The sequence below is a fragment of the Budorcas taxicolor genome, chromosome 22, assembly GCF_023091745.1.
Source record: "Budorcas taxicolor isolate Tak-1 chromosome 22, Takin1.1, whole genome shotgun sequence".
NCBI classification, from domain to species: Eukaryota; Metazoa; Chordata; class Mammalia; order Artiodactyla; family Bovidae; genus Budorcas; species Budorcas taxicolor.
The window spans coordinates 60,480,310-60,501,819 of record NC_068931.1 but is presented as its reverse complement, the minus strand read 5'-3'; the positions used below and the strand labels follow the sequence as shown (position 1 = coordinate 60,501,819).

Here is a 21,510-nt window from a genome sequence, read left to right as displayed (position 1 = left end):
CCAGTCCATATGTCATTTCATAAACTGTTCCATCATGCTCTAGTCTTCTGAACTGTAGAAGCAATCAACTCAGGAACCTCCTTGTTCATATCACTTGTAGAACGCTCATCTGGTATCTTGTCTTCCGGTTTCATGAAACCTCATGGGGACGTTATGGATTCCAGTTGTATGCAAGTGTTTGAATGTTACTCCTGCTTTTACATAGGTGAGTGGTTTACCCACAGTGTGGCGCTTCAGCAGGTGGGCTGGTTCGGCTCTGTCTTAGTTTAGTGGCTGTTGATCCTGGTTGAGTCTTTCACCTGGGATTGCGTCGGCTACTCTCTCTTCTCCAGTTGCTCCCTTTTAGAATCTGCTTCTCAGAGTCACGTCTTCATTCCTGGTCTCCTTTCCACAGTCATAGCTCTGTATTCCGCCTTCCTCAATCCAGCCTGAGCGTCCTGCTGTCATTCATGTTCAAGGCAGAGTCTGTCTTCCTCCTCGCCTGCCTGCCACTAGTCCCGCTAGGTATCTCTGTTTCTCCCATGAGGACAGTCTTTCCCGGCAACATCCTTGTTGTCTTTGACTCCACCTTCCCTTAGCCAAGAAATCAGAGACAGAAATCCAAGTTTTCTTATTTGTCCCGTCCCACTTCTTCTTCTGTTTCCCTACGTTCTTATCAGTTCAAATCTGGACCATGCTAAAAGCCTCCTGCCACACTCTCCTGCTTCCAGTCTCCATTCCTGCCAGCCAGTGCTCTGGGTGGCCACCAGCTTAGCCTTTCTTTATGTCTCTCACTTGCTCAAAAACTTTGCAGTGACTTCCATTAGAAACGGAACGTTTGAGTCAATAAAAGAGCAGGTCTTCATTTTCGGGATCTTTGAACATAAAATTACATTTGCAGCTTTATTTCCAGGGCTTTATATCTCATATATAGAATGTTGCTTGAAACACAATTTTTTAAGTGAATGAACAGCTTCCCCTTTCTGGAGTGTTTTCTTTTTTCTCTTGTTTGACTCTGTTATATTATTTAATACCTGGTTGAAGTCTCATCCTTTTATTAAGTCTTTACTCATCTTGGCTTATTGTGGAGGCGTCATTCTGTGCTAACCAGTTGGCACATTGCTGCTTCCTGCTTAAATTTTGATGAATACCAAGTATATGTTCTCCCAAGTGGACTTTAAGCTTCACAAGGTCACGGACTTCGCTTCAAGAATCCTGTGCCCCGCATGCCCAGGGCCCTTACAAAGCAAGCACTCAGTACCTGCTGTGAATCGAGGGGTTAAGTGATCTGACAGGTCACTACGTTCACCTCAAGCTTTGGCTTAGTCTCCCTGCGTGCATTCTCAACGGGTACAAAAATCGATTCTTGTTGGAGAGAGGTGAAAAAAACGTAGATATTACAAATCTAAAGTTCATCCCCACCCAACAAAATCATCTTGCTTAATATTTAGTTCTATGAGGGGAGCGGTCAGGGCATGATACTCAAGGAAGAAAAGGGTCTAAAAGGGCTCCGGAAGGAGGTGATCGTGAAAAATAGAGAAACACTGGTTTAGTGCTCTGGGAAGTTGGACCTAGGAGGGAAATGGTGATGTGAGGATTGCATGATAAATGTCCGAAAGGAACCCAGGAATAATTGAACTCAAGAGGGGCTCAGAGCGGCCTTTCTCTTTCGCCTCCGTCGCCGCTGCTCTGCCTTGACAGCGGCACTCTCACCGTTTGGGTACTCACTCTGGGGGAAGCGGGGCGGGTTATCGTTGACATCTGAGAGGGTGATGTTGACGGTCGTGGTCCCCGCCAGCCCTCCGAGCTGCCCTCCCATGTCCTTGGCTTGGATGATCACCTCGTAGTACTCCTTGGCCTCTCGATCCATGTTCGTGAGCGCGGTCCTAATCACACCTGCAGGAGAGAAACGGGCTTTGTTTTTAAAAGCAGAACCACCCGTCCTGTTTTAAAGACTGGGTTCTAGGCTCCTCCCTGTGCCTTGTCAGTGATGCAAGGCACCTGTTTCATTACACTTGAGGTCAGAATGCCGTTTTAGCACAGTTGTGTCTAACTTTCTGCGACCCCATGGTCTGTACCCGGCCAGTTTCCTGTGTCCATGGGATTTCCCTGGCAAGAATACTGGAGTGGGCTGCCATTTCCCTGTCCAAGGGATATTCCCAACCCAGGGATCGAACCCGCGCCTCCTGCATTGCACACAGATTCTTTATCAGTGAGCCATCAGGGAATCCCCAGCTTTAAAAAATAAATGCTGTGCTTAAACAGAGGGTGAATGAGTAAAGATTGTTCCAGCCGGAAGGGCTTCAGTTCAGTTCAGTTGCGCAGTCGTGTCCGACTCTTCACGACCCCATGGACCAGAGCACGCTAGGCCTCCCTGTCCACCAGCAACTCCTCGAGCTCGCTGAGACCCCTCTCCATGGAGTCGGGCCTGGCGGGCTGGTTCCTACCGCGCATTCCCGGGAAGGACCAGGAGGTGGCAGCAGAGGCCCTCTGGCAGACCTGGGACCTGTTGGTCTGCAGCGACTTCACGGCTGCTCCGTCTCACCAAACAAAGGGCTTCAGGTGGGAAAACAAAGCCTCATCGTCCGCAAGTCTGCCAGTTTAGATCCTTCTCCTTCAGCTCTCTCTCCAGTCGCTGGAGCCCTACTAGCGTGAGGTTCTCTTTTTCCAGCAGCCTCATTCCCAGGCTGCTTTCTCCTGCCTCCCCAGTGCCTGGAAGCAGGGGTGGAATTCAGATTTGCTCTTCTTTTTGTTGTCTGTTCAGTCCGTTTTATTAGGCTCTGCCTCCCTCTGTGCTTCACTGCATTCTGTGACTTAAGACACAGAAGCTGCTCTGAGATGTTTATTGTTAACATCCATATGAGATGAACTTGCCCAGATGGTGTGTATCACCAGGGTATGATAATGAGCTTCCATTTAGGGAGAGGGGTCTAAGTCAGAATCCTGTGAAATGTGTCATTTCAATCCTGCCAAGGATGTGTGGGCATGTTTGATCTTCCTTGTAATGCTTCCACTTAGAAAAGTTGACTTCTGTGCTCTCTAGGCAAAGATTAAAGGCTTGTTTACTGCACGTTGACTACATGGCCCTTGGCTCAGCAGACCTTTGCATGCCAGGGGAGAAATGGGGAGCCACAAGCCTGTCCTCGCTTCACTCCTATAATGTACGTGTCGCGTCACAGCAGCAACAGTCTAAAGTGAAATGTGCAGTGTTTTCTTGTTATAAATGCCCCCGGGGCACGGCAGTAACTATCTTTTTATGTATTTTTTACCTTAACACTATAGATGCCCCTTGGGAGCTGTCAAAATAATGTAAGTTTCCTCTTAACGATGTAAAGGACATATTACCCTCTTCCTGTCTGTATTTTCCCTCCCTGTGGGCACCCCCTCATGGTCCCTCCCTCCATTTGTAGAATGGTGAAAATTACTATTTTATAGAAATCCCTAACTGGAACCTTTTTTTCTTTCCTCCTACTAATTTATACTCTCTACTTTTATGACATAATTTTCTGAATGCCTGGTTCCCCTGAGGACTTCTGGAAAAAATTATATCAGGTTGCTAATAAAATGCGTTTTTTCTACTTCATGTAAAAAGATGACTTTGAGTTTTGGCCTTGACTTTGTCTCTGTGGCTGTAAGTTTCTTTACTCAAGTTTTTTTGTTAATTACTCTTAGGTCCGTATGTTAATTTTCCCATATGTAAAATGAAGTAATAATGCTTCCATATATTTTACAAGTTTACAAGATTGTTGGGACTCTCAAATATGGTGAGATCTATGAATGTATTTTAAAAGGGAGAGAGTCTGGCACAAGTGCAAGATAACAATATGGAATGATATTATATGTTAATAGCAATAATATCTGAGTTGCTCTGCCCAATTCAAAACGGTTAAAGGGAATTCTTCAAAGATAAACTATAATTTTGTTGTCAAAGTTCTTGAATAAAACTGAAAACAAAACAGAACTCCCAAAGCAAATTGACTTGTTGGCTGTTGCCTTGTCCTTTTCTACACGTGGCCCGTGCCCGCCCAGCTCCCTAGGTGGCCCCCTGTTAGAGCATCCCACTGAGCACCTCCTTTCTCGGGGCCACAACCCATGCTCTGAGCTCCCTTCACTCCAGCCTTGCTCTCGGCTTAGTACGGGGTGGACTGGTGGGAAGAAGGCTGGGTTGCAGGTCAGGGGAGACATCTACAACCAGGAGCACTTTCTTGGGTCTCCATCCACAATTTCCTTATCCACTAAGTGAGTGGCGATGGACTGGAAGATTTGCCTAAGGCTCTCCCTAGTTTCAAAACCAATTATCCTGGTTCTGTAGTGAGCCCCGGAGAAGGCAATGGCACCCCACTCCAGTACTCTTGCCTGGAAAATCCCATGGACAGAGGAGCCTGGTGGGCTGCAGTCCCTGGGGTCACTAAGAGTCGGACACGACTGAGCGACTTGACTTTCACTTTTCACTTTCATGCCTTGGAGAAGGGAATGGCAACCCACTCCAGTGTTCTTGCCTGGAGAGTCCCAGGGCCGGGGGAGCCTGGTGGGCTGCCGTCTATGGGGTCGCACAGAGTCGGACACGACTGAGCGACTTAGCAGCAGCAGCAGCAACGTGAGCCCAGGTCACTCTGCCAGGCCTCCTGGGTCCTCTTGGGGTTCTGAAAGCCCTTACTCCTGGGGAGTGAGTACAGCCATAGGATTATTGATATTATTTTTTTTGAAGGCTAGCGAGGAGGTCCTTTTGCGGAGGCAGTTCTTTGGGCATCTCTAAGCAGTCCCAGCACACTGTGCACCGCGCTGCTCTTAACCCCCGGGCGGCGCTAGCTTGCTTTCTTCACCCTGACGCTTATAACCATCTTCTTAGCTAGTGCACTGTCTGGAGAGTTCTTGAAACGGAGAGTTGGTCTGTCCTAAATTGCAGTTACAGATTATTGGAGAATAAACAAATGCCTCTGGCTGAGCTGCCCCATCACGTACCTGTTTTGGAGTCCACAGAGAAATACGGCTGGCCCTGCAGGACGCTGTACACCACCCGGGCGCTGTTGCCGTAGGTCGGGTCGTCTGCGTCGGTGGCTGTCACCTGGATGACAGAAGTCCCTGAGAAAGAGAGACAGTGGACACCCGTTCAAGCTGAGCTGCTCAAGACTGGATGCAAGCCTGAATTGGCAGTTTTAAAGCATTTGCAAATGTTATGTCTGCTTCCTTGGGAGGGCCTGTTTCTCGGTCAAGCTTCTATAACCGCTTAGTGCAAAAGTACCTCTTTAGTGGGGATGGGAGTTATTTGTGTCTTAAATTCTTAATAACTTGTAAGGCCAACACAGGCTTTGGGCTCCTCATTCCTCTTTTGGTAATACCAAAATGCTTCTCCCTTATGAATCAAATATTATCTGCCTACAGATCATCTATCTTTTGTTTTGCTTTTTAAGAACCGGAACTGGGGATTGCCCTGGTAGTTCAGTGGCTAAGACTCCACGCTCCCAATGCAGGGGACCCAGGTTCAGTCCCTGGTTGGGGAACTAGATCCCACATGCTGCAACTAAAGATCTCGCATGGCGCAATAAAGATTGAAGATCCCAGATCCCAGGCGCCACAACCAAGACCTGGTGCAGTCAGATAAATACGTGAATAAAAATCGATGCAGGAGACCCGGAGCTGAGCGACAGTGCTGGCGTAGTACTGCCGCTGTCTGTACTGTGGCTGATTTCATGTCTGAGTAGCTCGGTGCAGCTTTGTGTTTTGGGGACTGGACTGTCGCGCTTTCTCTGCCTCTCTCCCTCGAGGCGGGAGGGCCTTCTAGAGGGGGACTGCTGTTTGTGGGGATCAGTGCACCCCCGCCTTACCCACTGGTGACATTTCCGGCACAGTGGCGACGTAAGGCCCGTCCAGGAACTTGGGCTCGTTGTCGTTGATGTCTTGGATTTTGATGATGAACTCGGACTCCGGCTCCATCGGCCTGCCTGTGCGCCTGTCCAGGGCCTGAGCCCTGAGAGTGTACTGGGCCCTCTCCTCTCGGTCGAGCCTCTGAATGGCGTGGATGTCTCCAGTGGTGTCGTCGATGGTAAACACGACGCCTGCGCCTTCTCCCGAGAGGATGTATTTGATGGAGCCATCTCCCCGGTCCATGTCTGAATGAAGCTGAGGGGGAAAAGCACCGACCGACCTCTCAACAGGTGTCGAAAATAAACAGATTTTCAGTATGGTACAAGTGTATGATTTCCTTTCAAACAGGAAGACTTTTTCCCACTCAAATGTTTTAAATGTCTACAAAGAACTAACCTGCTTTGAACATGGCTGTATCAAAGAGCAAATATAAGTTGATGAATAAGCAAAATTTCTCTGCTTCACATTCAGTATCCTCAGTACTATTTTTAAAGGTCCTCTCCCTGAGAAGTATAGAAGACAGGCGTTCTGGGTGTAGGACCCATATTGTATTGTACTGTGTCCCCTATTGTGTCGTCACAAGAGGAGCAAGTCTAATAAGGAGGAATCCAGCCTTTCCATTTAATCCTTTTTAAAGGATAAGTGTAAACATTTAAAAATGTAAAAGTGTTGATGTAAATTATTTTGGAATTTAAAAAACTTCAGGACAGCCCAAGGTGGCTGAGAAGCTGATGAAGCAGCTAATAAAAACAGTCTGTGGCCACTGTACCGTAAATACTGAACGACTTCTGGGGGCCCTTGAAATTCTCTCAATTCCATGGCTTTCCTCAGCAGGACGTTGCTTGCTTCTGTTGCCGGTGTCAGACTGGAGTTTTACAGCTGGTTATTATTCTCTGTGTCAGGGTATCTATCATTTTGATGGGACCCGTTTCTGGCCTTGTAATTGACTCACTCAAATCTGTATGTAGAAGGTTGTGGTAGGCACATGCTTTTATCTGCCCATCCAACTATATTTCCTCCCAAATTACTCTGTGATGACTCTCAAAATGAGCCCAGGGGCACAGCGCTCATTTTAAGCCTAGAAATAAACTCTTGCAGCTCTAATTATAAACAATGTATGTAAGTGGCAAGAACCCTAGCGTTTTGTGCTATCTTATAACAGACCTTCTCTAAGAGGGCAACGAAAAGTTAGTTACGTGTAGTCAGTCACCACTTACTCTTGTTGCTGGGCTTTCGTAGTTCAGTGATAAAGCCTGTGAGATTCAGTTAATAAAATAGACCAGTTTAGGCCAGAGAGGCAAATATATCTGGCCTGAACACTATCTGTATCAGTTATAAATTGAGTACCCTTGACAAATTATTTAATGCTTATAACTCTCAAGTTCCTCGTATTATAAATGTAGAGAACAGTGTTAATTCTTCCTTTGAAGGTTTGTTGGGATCATTAGAAATTAATGTACGTAAAGCACCTGCTGCTGCTGCTGAGTCGCTTCAGTCGTGTCCAACTCTGTGCGACCCCATAGATGGCAGCCCACCAGGCTCCCCCATCCCTGGGACACTCCAGGCAAGAACATTGGAGTGGGCTGCCATTTCCTTCTCCAATGCATGAAAGTAAAAAGTGAAAGTGAAGTCGCTCAGTCATGTCTGACTCTTAGCGACCCCATGGACTGCAGCCCACCAGGCTCCTCCGTCCATGGGATTTTCCAGGCAAGAGTACCTAGCTTTCCCATAATAGGAGAGCTATCAGTGGCGGCAGTTATGACGACGATGTACATGCAGAGGGAGGAGGGTGTGAACACGTCAGCTCGTCCGTCCTCCCTTCGAACCCCCAGGAGTGCAGCAGAGACGACAAAAACGGCCTCTTGGCCATTGTGTTATGCGCAGCCCAGCGGGAAAGCTGGGGAAGGCTGCCTGAAGCACTGCTGGGACAGCGTTAGTCTGAGTGTTAAATGGCACGGACACCAAGAAAAGCATATTCACAGCATCTTGAGACCAGGATGGGCTTGGAGGTTGTGGCTGGCTTTGAGTTGATCTCAGACTGACTCATGGCCAAATCACACAAGCAGTGATTTTGCTGCCTAGAGGAATTCAGCTGTGTCTTATCCAGAGAAGGAAATAAGAGAACAAAATTGACTGGAAAAATAGCTGTGGATTTTTTCCTACTTAAAGAATTCTATTTAGAATATAAAGTCCTCACATTTCCTCATTCCTTATACAGTATTATTATTATTTTTTCACATTCTACATCTTCTATTTATTTCGTTTAAGACAAGCAAGGTGCCTAGCTCTTATTGTGTAGAATAGAAAGTCATTTTATTTGGACCTGGCCACAAAGAAATGAAAATCCATTCCATCTGGAACTGTGTTCCCAGGCAGAAGAATGGAATTGGGAGAAGGAAGATAAAGATCTAAGGATTAAAAAAATCCTTATATATTTCTGCATGTTTACATACATATGTACATACATATGTAAATATAAACGTGTAATTTTAAGGCATATAGCATAGGACTTTTACTTAGAGTGAACCAGGGCATGGCAGATTATCCAGGGGAGAAAGAAAGAATTGAAGCTGACATTAGAGCAAACGCCCAGGGTTGTTTGGAGATATTCTAGCTGTCATCTAAAAAGGTTTGTCCTACGAAACTTAGGAAGGCGAAGCATCGCTGCGATTATCTTTGGCTGAGTTTGACTGCTCTGCCTACGGAGAGTGCTTAGTAAGTAACAGGAGGCTAGAGAGCTTTGCTGCTCAGGGGATGGTCCTGGTTCCTCGGGAGTCACTTGGCTGGCTGACGTCAATGGAGTCCGGGCTGAAACTGGATCTGTGATCTTTGGTTTTGTCTGTATTGAGAGAAGAATCTGAGGCCTTTTCTAGACTGAGTTCCTCGAAGTCAGGAGCCGTGTGGTTTTCATCTTCGTGTGAGTCTCCCGTGCAGCAGATGCTCGGTAAGCTTGTGTGAATGAGTGGGGTGTGGTACTGGAGTTAAAGCTTTTAGTGAACGCAGGTTGTCTTTGTCTTAAAGGAGCTGGCAAGCATCTCTCAGGCAGCTTCTGTGCGTCTTTGTGCACAGGAAAGGTGGGGGGAGCCTCCCAGAGAAGCAGGGCCACCTCCTAGGAACAGGAAGACCTGCTGTTGCTGTTGTTCAGCCCTGTCTGACTCTTCTCGACCCTGTGGACTGTAGGCCGCCAGGCTCCTCTGTCCATAGGCTTCCCCAGGCAAGAACACTGGAATGGGTTGCCATTTCCTTCTCCAGGGGATTTTCCCGACACGGGGATTGAACCCATGTCTCCAGCAGCAGGTGGATTCTCTACCTCTGAGCCACCCGGGAAGTCCAGCAGGAAGAGTACCAGCTGTGAAAAGTGCCTAGTCTACTTCCATGTAACTCATTTCTAGGGAATATACATTTGACCCTTGACCTACGTGGATGTGAACTCTGAGGGTGCACACATACGTGGGTTTTTTTCAATTATAAATACTGCAAACAGCCCTACGCGTGCATCTGTGGAGCAGAACCACGGATTCAGAGAACTGTGAGTACAGAGGAGCTGTGATGTGGACCGGAGGCCAACTCTGGAGCTGCGCCTGGATTTTCCCACTGTGTGGAGGGTTGGTCCCCCTAACCCCCACGTGACTCAAGGGTCAACTAAAATTGTATCAGTTCAGGAGCTAGTCAGGGAATAAAACCCACACCAGTCATTTTAGCAGAGAGAATTTAACATGAGGGACTGAAAAGGAAAAATGTTGAGGTATCACTGGAGATGATAACCAGTAACTTGAGGAAACAGCTTGTGCCCCTCTGGCTGGGGGAGCAAAGGACAGGAGTTGGGGGCTCTTGGAACCTAGACGTTTGGAGGAGGCTGGGCTGGAGCCCTCTGAGAAGGGAATGTTATCCCCTTGGGCTGGGCTCCAGGAGTTTAGAGGTGGGCACCCCCCAGCGCCCACCTCCCATGAAGCTGAGACTCCAACCTCTGAGAAGGGGCTGTTATAACCCCTGGAGCCCAGTCCAAGGGTTTAGAGGTGAGCCACCCCCCTAGTGCCCACCTCGCATGGAGGTGAGACTCCGACCTCTGAAAAGGGGGTGTTATCTCCCTGGGTTGGGCTCCAGGCATTTAGAGTTGCTGAGAAGGGGGCGCCCTCCAGTGGATCTGTGAGGCTGGGGTGTGGAAATGATTCCAGAAACCAGAAGCAGCTCCCACAGATAAACGGAGCGAGTCCCTCTCCTCCCGCCTCTGGTTCTCCCCCTAGAACATTCCCCTCTCAGGACCCGGGAGCTGCTTGGAAACGGAGGAGCTGTGATGTGCAGAGTCCCAGCCCCGTGGAGTATGGGAAGGAGAATATAGAGCTGAGAGACTAGCCTAGTAGCCGGCACAGTGATGTGAACTGAACATTAGGTTCTCCAGTCACAGAATGCACATTTGGTTGCAAAAACTGCAAAGAAGAGACATTAACAGCTTTTCTCTCAGTCACTGAGCAAATTGGTACTGCGATAAAAATGTGCTTTATGTGTATCCATATGTAATTCAGCTCACGCTGACCGAGCACCAGCTCTCCGGAGGAAGGTGCGGAGCTTCGGGGATGGGGTTGGCAGCACACAGTTACCCCATCCTGGGAAAACAGCTTTGTTATCTTAGACAGAATAAGACAGCTGGATATCCTACTTAGCCTAACCTTGCTTTTGTCTCTAAGATCTTGAGCCAGAGGAGTAGCGAGTGACGGGAAGTACATGAAGCTCAACACGGGGGTGATGGCGCTCCTTTTCGCTGTCTTTCACGGTGCCTCGTATGGTTCCAGGAAGGCAGTGAGTGCTCACATTTGTGGTTAGAGAGCTTCCACGCCCTTGTTAACCTCAGCGTGACTCGGGACCACAGATTCGTGCAGAGCACGAGCTCGCTGCCTCCACCTCTTTGCATATGTCAATATAATGTCGCTTTGACTCGACACTGCCTTGTCCCTGGGAAGCCCAGTGTGGATTTTGTAAGGCCATACCAATTACAGCTGATAATTGTTGCCATACTTCTTTCTGAAAAAAGCAAATACTCAGGCAGGCTCTCTAAACAGATGTCTTCGAGAGCTCATGGTGACGAGCTGAAATGCCCCTGGGAGAGAGGGATGGGTTTTCTTTCAGAAGAAAGTAAGGGGGAAGGTGCCTGGGTGAGTGAGTACACACCTCCCTTCCTGTGCAGGCGACAGGCCCACTCCAGGGCACAGACTTGCATTGAGAGCTGGTCGGCCAGGATGACTGTGGAGGTGCGGGGGATGGCCTGTGTCCCGGGGTGGTGGATTAGGACAGGGTGAGCCCCGATCTCGGGCTTCCCAGGGGGCGCTGGTGGTAAAGATCCTGCCTGCCAATGCAGCTAGATGGAAGAGACACAGGTTCGATCCCCAGGTCGGGAAGATCCCCTGGAGGAGGGAGGGCATGGCAGCCCACTCCAGTATTCTTGGCTGGAGAGTCCCATGGAGAGGGGAGCCTGGAGGGCTCCGGCCCACGGAGTCACACTGATCATGAGCACCGGAGCGCGCTACACGGCTGAGAGCTCCCACCTTCAGGGAACAGGCATGGTTACATTTCTGGTCTCACTGACACCGTGGACTCTTCTGTGTGTCTCTCAGGGCGAGGTCTAAAGTCATGGCCACATACAGGCCAAAGAAAAAGAAAGCCCATGGCTTCGGTGTCAGATTTCCTATTAACCTTCTGTGTAACTTTGGGCAAGGACCGTAACCTCTCAGAACCTTCCCTCATTTAAATTATCCGGGAGAGGTGACTTACACTTACTTCCTAGCACTGTTGCGATGGCTGAACCACCTGCCCTATGCGCATGGGGCTGACACACAGCACTGCGGTGCCCCAGGAGGGCGTCGGGTCCCCTAGTCTTTCTGCATTTCCACGTGTCCAGTTCTGTGCTAGGTGTGGACTGTCAGGGCAATGTAGGCAAGGCCAGGAGGAGGTCTCAGTTTTACCCTTGGGAGAAGGAAGGAGGGCTCGAAATTGTACAACCACACAAAGCAATTACTGAATACAAAAGCATTTTCCAAAACTTACTTTAGCAGGAGCTATGAAGGAGATCAGCCCTGGGATTTCTTTGGAGGGAGTGATGCTGAAGCTGAAACTCCAGTACTCTGGCCACCTCATGGGGAGAGTTGACTCATTGGAAAAGACTCTGATGCTGGCAGAGATTGGGGGCAGGAGGAGAAGGGGATGACTGAGGATGAGATGGCTGGATGGCATCACCGACTCGATGGACGTGAGTCTGACTGAACTCCGGGAGTTGGTGGTGGACAGGGAGGCCTGGCGTGCTGTGATTCATGGGGTCGCAAAGAGCTGGACATGACTGAGCGACTGAACTGAACTGAATGTGTGTCTAGTTGGAAGAAGTGTTTTACAAATACCGAGTTGCTAGAAATCTTTGAAACTCTGAATGGAAGATGTATTCATGATGGAAAATGCTTTTAAGCTGGGACCCTGAGGAACTCGAACATGGCTGAGCGGAGAGGAGGGGACGTGTGTCCTGGGCACGACAGCAGCAAGCGCACGCCTCTGGGGCAGGGACCGACGGGGTGTGTTGTGTCGGGCGGGTGAGGAGGCCAGCCTGACTGAGATCAGGGTGAGACTGGAGCTGTCCCAGCGGGGGCTCATTCTCTGGCTGTGCTTGCCCTGTGTGCGGCGAGCTCTGATGAGCCCTGCAGAGCCCCAGTGGGCGAGGGACCTGATGGGAGGGCGCTTGAAGGAGATAAACGGCCCGAGTCCCGGGGGAGGGCCGGGAGAGCCTCCCGAACCGCCCGCTCAGTTAATCTAATCATGGAGACCCGGAGGACCACAGGGAGGACAGCTCTGGAGAGGATGTGTGACTCAGAGGAAGTGGCAAGGAGATACTGACAGGACGTGCTGACAGGGGAGTGAGGAGGAGAGGGAGAAGTCAAAGAAAAGTCACAGGGTCCGAGGCTCAGGGGTTTGCAGGTACATTAGGTCTGCGTTCCTGAGCTGCCTGATTCCCGTGATGAACTCACTGTACTACCGCTGCGGCTACTGTTACTGGCCCTCACCCTACTCCTACTACAGGGGAACGATCATTAAGATCTTAGTCTGGACCAGGCACGCCGCTACGGCACTTCCCTGCGTGAGTCAGTTTACTTGACCCTTATTACTGTGCGAGGCAGTTGTGTCTGTGTGACACGTGCCGTGTTAGATCTTGTGGAGGAAATGGAAGTGATACCCTTGTCCTCACAGAGCCTATAGCCCGGTCTAAGGCTTCCCAGGCGGCTCCAGTGGTGAAGAATCTGCCTGCCAGAGCAGACGCGAGCGGTGCCGGTTCCATCCTTGGGTCAGGAAGATCCCCTGGCGGAGCCCATGGCAGCCCACTGCAGCACTCCTGTCTGAGAAGCCCCATGGACAGAGGAGCCTGGCGGGGTACAGCCTGTGGGTCCGCACAGACTGGGATGCGCCGCGTGCACACACACAGCACTCCCGCAGCACAGATACAGACAAACGAGTAACGCAGAGACTGTAGGTAGTGATTAGAATGCGGAAAGCCTAACGGTAGTGAGAGGGCCCACCAGGGGTGCCTTAGAGAGCAGTCAAGGCAGAGCTAGGTGTGAAATGGATCCTCGAGGATGAAGGGGAGCCGACCCCTAGGGGAGCCCGGACGCGCGCGTCTCACGATGCGGGGAGGAAGGCAGAGCCGGCCAGTCTGCGAGCTGCCGGGGGTGCGTCCCCAGGTCTGGGCGGAGAGAGGGCGGCGGTCAGAGCCCCGGCTGAGAGGGCGGGAAGGGCAGCGTGCCCGTGGTGGGGCCCGGCGGGGGGCGCGCCCGTGGTGACCAGGGCCCGGCGGGGAGGCTGCGGGAGGAGACCTCGTGAGAAGAGGGTGGGTCCGGGTGGCTCAGAGCGCAGCGGGAAGGCCCTGATGGCCGGCAGCAGGGTGATGGGGTCTGTGTCGGTCTTGTCCGCCTCTGTGGCCCTGTGAACTATAGCCCCTCGGGCTCCTCTGTCCATGGGATTCCCCAGGCCAGAGCCCTCTAGGGGGGTGCCATGCCCTCCTCCAGGGGATCTTCCTGACCCGGGGACTGAACCTGGGCCTTCTGAATCGCAGGCAGATTCCTTACTGTCTGACTCACACTTCAAAAGATCATGTATGGAGAGTGGCCTGGAAGGAAGTGCAGGCAGAAGTAAGGATGCTGCTGGGGGGACAGGTGTTTGCGCAGGTTGAGATGACGGTGGGCGCGGGGGTGAGACAGAGGAGGGTTTGTTTGGTTCCGGACTAACGGGATCTGCAGGCGCAGAGACCGAGGGAAGGGGCCGCCTGACCAGCAGGGCCCAGGCTTTGGAACTGGGAGGTGGCAATGCCGCCACTGGGACGACCGAGGGCAGACGCGGTTCCGGAGGGAGATCGGGGACGCTTCAGGGGATGGAGGCCGAGGAATCCTAAATGCGGTGCGGGAGGGTTTTCCGTCTGAAGCTCGGACGAGTGGTGTGAGCCAGAGACGGAGGCTTTGAATTCACTGCTTTAGCGGTTTAAAGCCATAGGGGTGAGTTTAACCCCCCACCCCCGCGGGGCTGGGTGTGATGGGGAAGACGCCACAGGTGGGCTGGAGGACTGGTGAGGGGCTGAGAAGGAAGGAGGAAGAACGAGGCTGTGAACGTCTTGAAGCTGAGGGAAGAACGTGAGTCAGGGAAGGGCTGGGCAGCGGCGTCCAAGGCCCCAGTGGGGCGGCTCCGTAAACTGGACCGTCAGCTCTGGGGGTGGGGAGGTCCCGAGGAGCCCCGAAAACATGGCATCTGTGCAGAGACAGGGCGGAGGGCAGCTACCTGGGCTCGGCGGTTTAGGCACTAAGTTGTGTCCGACCCTTGTGGCCCGGTGGACTGTAGCCCTCCAGGCTCCTCTGTCCATAGTGTTCTCCAGGCAAGAATGCTGGAGCGGGTGGCCATTCCCTTCTCCAGGGGATCTTCCTGACCCAGGGATCGAACCCGGGTCTCCTGCACTGCAGGCAGATTCTTTACCGGCTGAGCCACCAGGGAAGCCCACCTGGGTTGAGAAGTGGGTGGAAGTGGAGGAAAGAGGTTATGTAGACAACTCTTGAGAAGGTCTCTTATCCTTCTTCAACATTTGAGGAAACAGGTTAACGGGACTTAGTGACCCGCCCAGAGTCACTCTGGAAGCAATTGGCAGAGCTGGGTTTTGCACCCACATGTGTTTGACTCTGAAACCTACACTCTTAGCCTGTGTGCTAAGCAAGTGTTTAAGTTATTTGAATGAATTATTTATTTTCCAATTAGCTCCTTGTTTCCCGTGTTCTCTCACTTAGTTGTGTTTGCAAAATGGCCTCTGATTAACATCCAAATAAAGTAAACACAGGAGAAAGCCCCGATTAAAAGTGAAATGATGCTGGATAAATCAAGGGATTTCGAGTGTAAAGTTTATAAATATATTCATTGATTGTCTCCAGCAATCCTAAAGCACAAGCTAGGATCTTCTGAAAATGAAGAATGTTTTATTCTTTTTTTTTTTCCATTAAATTTTGGCCTCAGGCAATACCTTTGGAAATGCTTTGAAAAAGACAAACCCTAAGCTTCTCCCCTTGCATTTCTCAGTTTACTTCTTCCTTATCCTGTTACTCCTGAGGCTGCTGCCGCCTGTGTGAGGACTTGAACAGTTCTTGCAGGACCCAAGTCTTTTCCTCCAAAAACCCAATTCCTACCCGTTCTCACTCAGAACAGAGGCAAGAACAAGGAGAGAAGTCTTTCCTTTCTGACTGGTATCTGACAAAGCAAAAACTAGATCTCAACTCTATGGGGTTGCACAGAGTTGGACACGACTGAAGCAACTTAGCAGCAGCAGCAGCAGCAGCAGCAGCTGTCAATTAACATACCTCTAGTTTAAAATTGTTCTCAAGCCTCAGACTATGTGAGCTTTCATAGTTCATATTCTTATTCAATTTCAATATCCGGTATTCGGATAACTTATCGTTCTCTTTGGCAGTTCTTACCTTGCCGACATACAAAGGGTCAGTTCCAGTGTATTCTTCCAGAACAAAAAACTGGTTCCAAACCCAGCTCCTCTTTGTCCGCGGGTGTGGCTGTGGCTTGTCTGACAGGAATGCTTCTAGTCTGCCTGGCGGTGTCGGTGTGCCCGAGAGAACAGGGGTTGTAAGGTCCATCAGTCCCCAGAAGTACAAGGACATGCCAAGTCCAAGCCAGCTCTTTGCATTGCTCATTCTACCAGAGGTCCACATGGGATGGCCAGGTTTTCAGAAAGTAAAGTCCAGGATGACAAAGCCACTCACTTCAGTATTTTCCAGATAAAAAAATAATGCAGTTTATTGAACACTTATGCTTCCCCAGTGAGGTCCTGATTCAAGTCAGTCTGCTTGAAGTTGACTTCCTGTCAAGTGAAGGAAAACAGAGGCTGATGATGTCAGATTCTTTCCTGTGGGCTTATAGCAAGTTTTCAAGAAATGTCAGTAAATATTTGGCTTTTCTAGTCAACAAATGAAGGAGTCATAACATGTTACTGCTTTAGAAGTGTTTAAGTAGTAAATAATATTTTGATAAAAATAAGACAACTTATCTTGATATACTCAATCCCAAACCTTCAAAAATGGATTTCAGCAGAAATAAAACTAGTGAATATATTTCTTCACATTGGTAAGTAGAGGGATATGCTGTATTATTGATTGGCTCTTTGAAATATTTATGATAAGACAACCTCCTACATTCTTAAAAATTGCATTCATTTCCAAAATTGACAACTAATAGTTAATATTTTCATTAGCCCAACTGCTTTTCTTGGTTCCTTAGAAAACTGAAAGCAAAATCTAACTATCTTCTTTTGCCACCCACAATTATATTTTGCTTGCTCCACGTTATTGATAATATTAAGAGTCAGACTTCATTCGTAAACAGCCATGGACCACTTCTGGTTTTAACCATTCTCTGAGCTCATGGTGGAATTTGAGTTTCACACTCTACTTCTTCAGCTCTGAGGCACTGATAGGGCTGCTAATGCAACCTTTCTAGGATCCGAAAGGTCAGTTAATCACTGTATCATTCACAGTAGACGTTAAGGTGCTATCAGTCACATGCTTCCCTGGGCACAGGAGAGAGTTCTCGCCAACATTATTTTTCCCCTGAGCTGAAAGACTCATTTAGGCAAAGGGATGTTGACTTCTACCCTGGGGACACCATTTCATCAGTCAAACTTCTTTTGTTGCTATGAGGTCAGATTGGCTGGTGACCTCACTCCTGGGCTATGACCTCATCAACCTTTTCTTCCTTTACTTGGGCTGGATTTAATGAGCTGGCCTAGCACTCAAGTCATTCTGTCAGAACAGTTAGAATGTCTTCTGTGGGCTTAATATTTTCACTGTTAATGTGGAGAACTGCTGTCATCTTAGAACAAATGTGTTTATTTGGCCATTTCAGACCCATGCAACTAGGTAATGCTCCGTTTCTACAAGTGGCAAAATCCATGCACTGATGCTAACTCAGTTACCACCTCCCACCTATCATCATCAGAACTCATGTTAGCTTTTTCTCAAATACTCATTATTGAAATGAACAAGAGAATTTATAAAAGAGATCCTGTAATCATTCCATGTAATATGCCATTTCACTTCTGTAGAAGAAATCATTTCAACGAGAGCAGATAAAGAGGAATAAGGTGGGGGAGACTATAGGATTTCTATAACAGAATGGGAGGCCGTGCCTCGTATCGGTTCTAGCTCCAGAGGCAGCTTGACTGTCAGGTGAAAGCAAGCTAGCTATGTCTTCTTCTGAGTGACATGTTGGTTACTATTAAGAACAGTGGTGTGCTAGAAAGGGGGTCAGCAAGTATGGGTTGTTCCTTTTCTCTTTAGACTGATCCATGGAAACCCAGCTCACTGATTGATCCTTGTCTAAGGGGAGACCTTCTGGAAGAAGGAACCTTAACCCCAGACATGAATTAAAGAAGAAGATTGGTGAGAATTAGCTATGCTGTTGTAGGGAGCTAGAAAATGGACTAAAGGGCATTACCAAAAAAAAAAAGGCTAGAATGAATCCTGGGATTGGCAGCCATAGTGGGAATATTCCATACCTTGGGAAACACAGACCTAGCTGTATGTTTGCTAGACCAAGGGTCAGTTTGACCCCTGGTTCTGCTTTCATTACCTCTGGCTTGTTGACGTCTACGAATTTTTATTCCTCTATTGAGCAGGGAATGCTATTAATAGTTCTCCCATCTACTTCACAGGATGTGTGTGTGTGTGTGTGTGTGTGTGGAGTTGCTCAGTCGTGTCTGACTCTTTGCGACCCCATGGACTGCAGCCTACCAGGCTCCTCTGTCCATGGGATTTTCCAAGCAATGGTACTGGAGTGGATTGCCATTTCCTTTTCCAGGGGATCTTCCCAACCCAGGGATCAAACCCAGGTCTCCCGCATTGTAGACAGACGCTTTACCATCTAAGCCACCAGGGAAGTCCACTTCACAGGATACCCGTGAGGATTTGCTGGGACAGTGTAGGTGAACATGTTCTGTAAAGGACTAAGGTGCCAACTGACATTTGAACAGCCACACAGGGAAAAATTACTGAGTCATGTGTAGAAGTGATGAAGCTGAGCCTGAAACGTATCTCTTGTGCACTTTTGGGGCCAAAATTTATATATATCTGAAAGGGCCCTATATATATATATATATATATATATATATATATATTATATATTATTTTACAGATCTCTGTGTCTGTGATAAGCATTATTGGAGAGTAAATTCTGGCCCAGACCAATTCTGTAATAGCCAAACTTTTTTTTTTCTTTTTGATATGAGGAAACATTGAAGAATTATTTGAAAACTTTAGATTTAGATTAGAGAGAATTTTCTTTTGGGGTCACACTTACCAGAGATAGAGCTCAGAACGTATATTAATGCACTTCCTCTAATGCCTGTGTCTCATACGTGTGCATTTTGAGCATTACTTTCAGTGGTGTTGGTGACTTCTTCTAGCTACTCTAGCCGTGTCGCTTTGGGGCTCTGAGTGAGCAGGTGCTTCTGCGTTGGGTGGGGGGTGGGCCACGCAGATCCCACCTCCTGCTCCCACTGCTAAATATTCTGAATGGGATGAGTTTTGAGGAAATTTCGAGAGGAATGTTAGGGAATTTTAAGTAGATTTTGAGGAATTTTAAGACTATCCCTTTTATTTTCCCATCTCTAACAAACTAGATATGCATTCTTGCCAATTAAAACCTCCTATCTTTACCTATAAGCATGATCTGAAGAGCTCAGGAAAAAAAAGGAGGTATTCTGGGGAATCTTTGTGATGAATATTTTGTAGGCTGTTCAGTTGCTTCTGCTTTCATCTCTCTCTCCTGCCCACTTTGGCCTCCTACACACCAGTGCAACGCCTTCATGTTCTTCCCTTTCACGAGAAATGCACAGAAGTGGCTTCTGGATGTTTGGGGCCTGTGGAGCCCTTGGTGACCCCGTGAAAGGGCTGGTGGCCCACATGTCCCGCTAGTGTCCCCTGTGATGCACCTAAAATTCCAGAGCCGGCAGTACCTGGGAACTCTTTCTGTGTTAAATAACTCGATGGCTACAGCTGATTGGCAAGCACTTTCTTCCTGCTTTCTTAGAATGGAATGCATGAAAAATACTCCCTGCCTAACTTTTCAGAAAGCAAAATCTGGGTTATCCAATAGGTAAAGAAGAGTTATTCTTTTCACAATTAGAGTCGTTTATGCAAGTGAGGAGAAAATCGGTTCTGTCAGAAATACTAACCAGTCTGCAATTATTATAAATAAGATGGTTCTCATATTCATGTTTTTTCCTCCAAGGTAAGAATAGCAATGATGTGTCTGATGGTAGGCTAATTGCTGTTGTTCTTACAGAGGAGGAGACTACTATGTGTAGATACAGGTCTGTTTTGAAAGGCCATGTATGCTACATGAAGGAAGACAGCATTAGTGGAAATTGACTTCTGTGTTAAATGAGTCTTTCAAAAGTTTTTTTTCCCCCTCCCATCCTGCCTGAAGAAAGTAAACAGCTTGGTAATGAACCCAGTAGGAAGAAATTAAAGTTGTACATAAAAGTGTGCTCTCAGTGAATTGTTTATTTCGTTACTTAAATTTGCTGTGATATTTTAAATGTAGGGGAAAGGAATGGTTACTGCTTTCTCCTTGAAATGAACTGGGCTTTTATGGTCTCCCTCTGATTTCTCTCTTCATTATTCCAGTTTTCCCAAGCTTTTCGTGGTTAATGGAAATACTACTCAGTAAAGCTCAAACGACATCTTGACGGAAGCAGAAGAGTCAGCCACCTCTGTTGCTGACTTCCTCTAAGGATGGGGGTGGGGTTGTTTTAATCCTCTGTTCTGACCTCATGCTTTATAGTGGTAAATGGAGGCTGTGTTGCTGTGGTTTCCAACAGCTAAACTTCTTAAGCCATCACTTTTACTTATAATAAGAGCCTCAATAATGTACTTCAAAAGAAAGGCAGAGCTTTGCGAGGATCCTGGATATTAGAGTGAAGTATGACGGTGCGCCACGGGGAGCGTCAGCATGAAACCGGACGCATCTCCGCGCGCAGAGTCACCTCACCTCCCAGTCAGGAGTCTCTCCTGCGAAACACGGACGTTTCACTGCGGAGTCAACCCCTCAGTGTGGAGGACAGGTGGTCCCGGGTGTAAACTGGAGTGAAAAATTCCTACGAAGAGGGTGTCTGTGAATATGTACACTTGACAAACAGTAAGGCTCCCGTGGGGGCAGCCCATAAAGAAAATATTTTCCGCGCTTCTGTGAGCGAGCTTTCAGCCTCCCTGGATCTGTGTGTGCTTGTCTGCGCTCCTGACCACACGGAAGTGGTGAATGCTGGAAGGTGACATAGCTCCCTGACCTGAAGTCTTTTTCTTTTCCTACAGATGTTCCATTTTGCTTTTCAACTGGGCAGTCATTAAGTGAGTAGAGGCTCCGATCCTCTTCTGTGACCATCGACTCACCAGCCTCCCCAAAGCTGCCCGCCTGTGGAGGTGACCGAGTCTCAGCAGAGCAACAGAACCGGAAGAGGTGGTCCAGGCACGAGGCTTCCTGCATCCGGGCCGTGTGCTCGCTTCCGGTCCCCACTCTGCGCCTGACTGCCTAATGGATGACACTGCCCCCACCTCCTCAGTTAACGTGTCTGAAGTGGGATATACCTTAAAATCAGTACGTAGACTTAATGTGGTCCTATTTCCTCTCCCATCTTTCAAAGAAGCTATTAATAAATTGATGGTGTGTCTAGAATTGAAGAATTATGCTTTCACCTTTTTATAAAATCAAACGGATTCTGAATTTCCATGGAGAGTTCTTAGGAAAGGTAGTCATCACTCTTGCTTATCCGTTTTCCTTTGAATTCCTGCTCCTCCAAGTCCCTCAAAACCTATGGAAAACTTGAGCCTAAAGGCTGAGCTCTTACAGTTGTCACTGAAGCCGTGATCAGCCCCAGAGATCTTCCCGTTCTCACCACTTGCTCTCTTCGCTCTCCTCTCCTTCCCACAACCAGATTAGTCTGGCCGAGGGAGTGCTGTTTTAAGACATTCAGAAATGGAACTGTGGGGTTGCTGTGGCAGAGGGGGAGGTACAGGGCGGCTTAGCTGAAGGTTTTAGGAATGATATGTGGTTTTATGTAAGACAAGGCGTGTGTGAGTTTGAGTGTGCGCATGTGTGTCT

The 21,510-nt window shown here is 48.5% G+C and overlaps 1 protein-coding gene across 1 annotated transcript in view; it reads right to left on the bottom strand.

Moving 5' to 3' along the window:
* Positions 1 to 16,067, bottom strand: part of CDH20 (cadherin 20) — a 51,271-nt gene extending 35,204 nt beyond the window's left edge. The window contains exons 1-4 of the mRNA XM_052660386.1: positions 15,822 to 16,067; positions 5,805 to 6,099; positions 4,942 to 5,061; positions 1,708 to 1,875 (exon numbers count right to left, since the gene is read on the bottom strand). Coding sequence (XP_052516346.1) covers positions 1,708 to 1,875; positions 4,942 to 5,061; positions 5,805 to 6,099; positions 15,822 to 16,067 — 829 coding nt within the window. The remainder of the gene's footprint in view (positions 1 to 1,707; positions 1,876 to 4,941; positions 5,062 to 5,804; positions 6,100 to 15,821) is intronic.
* Positions 16,068 to 21,510: the final 5,443 nt, after the last annotated feature.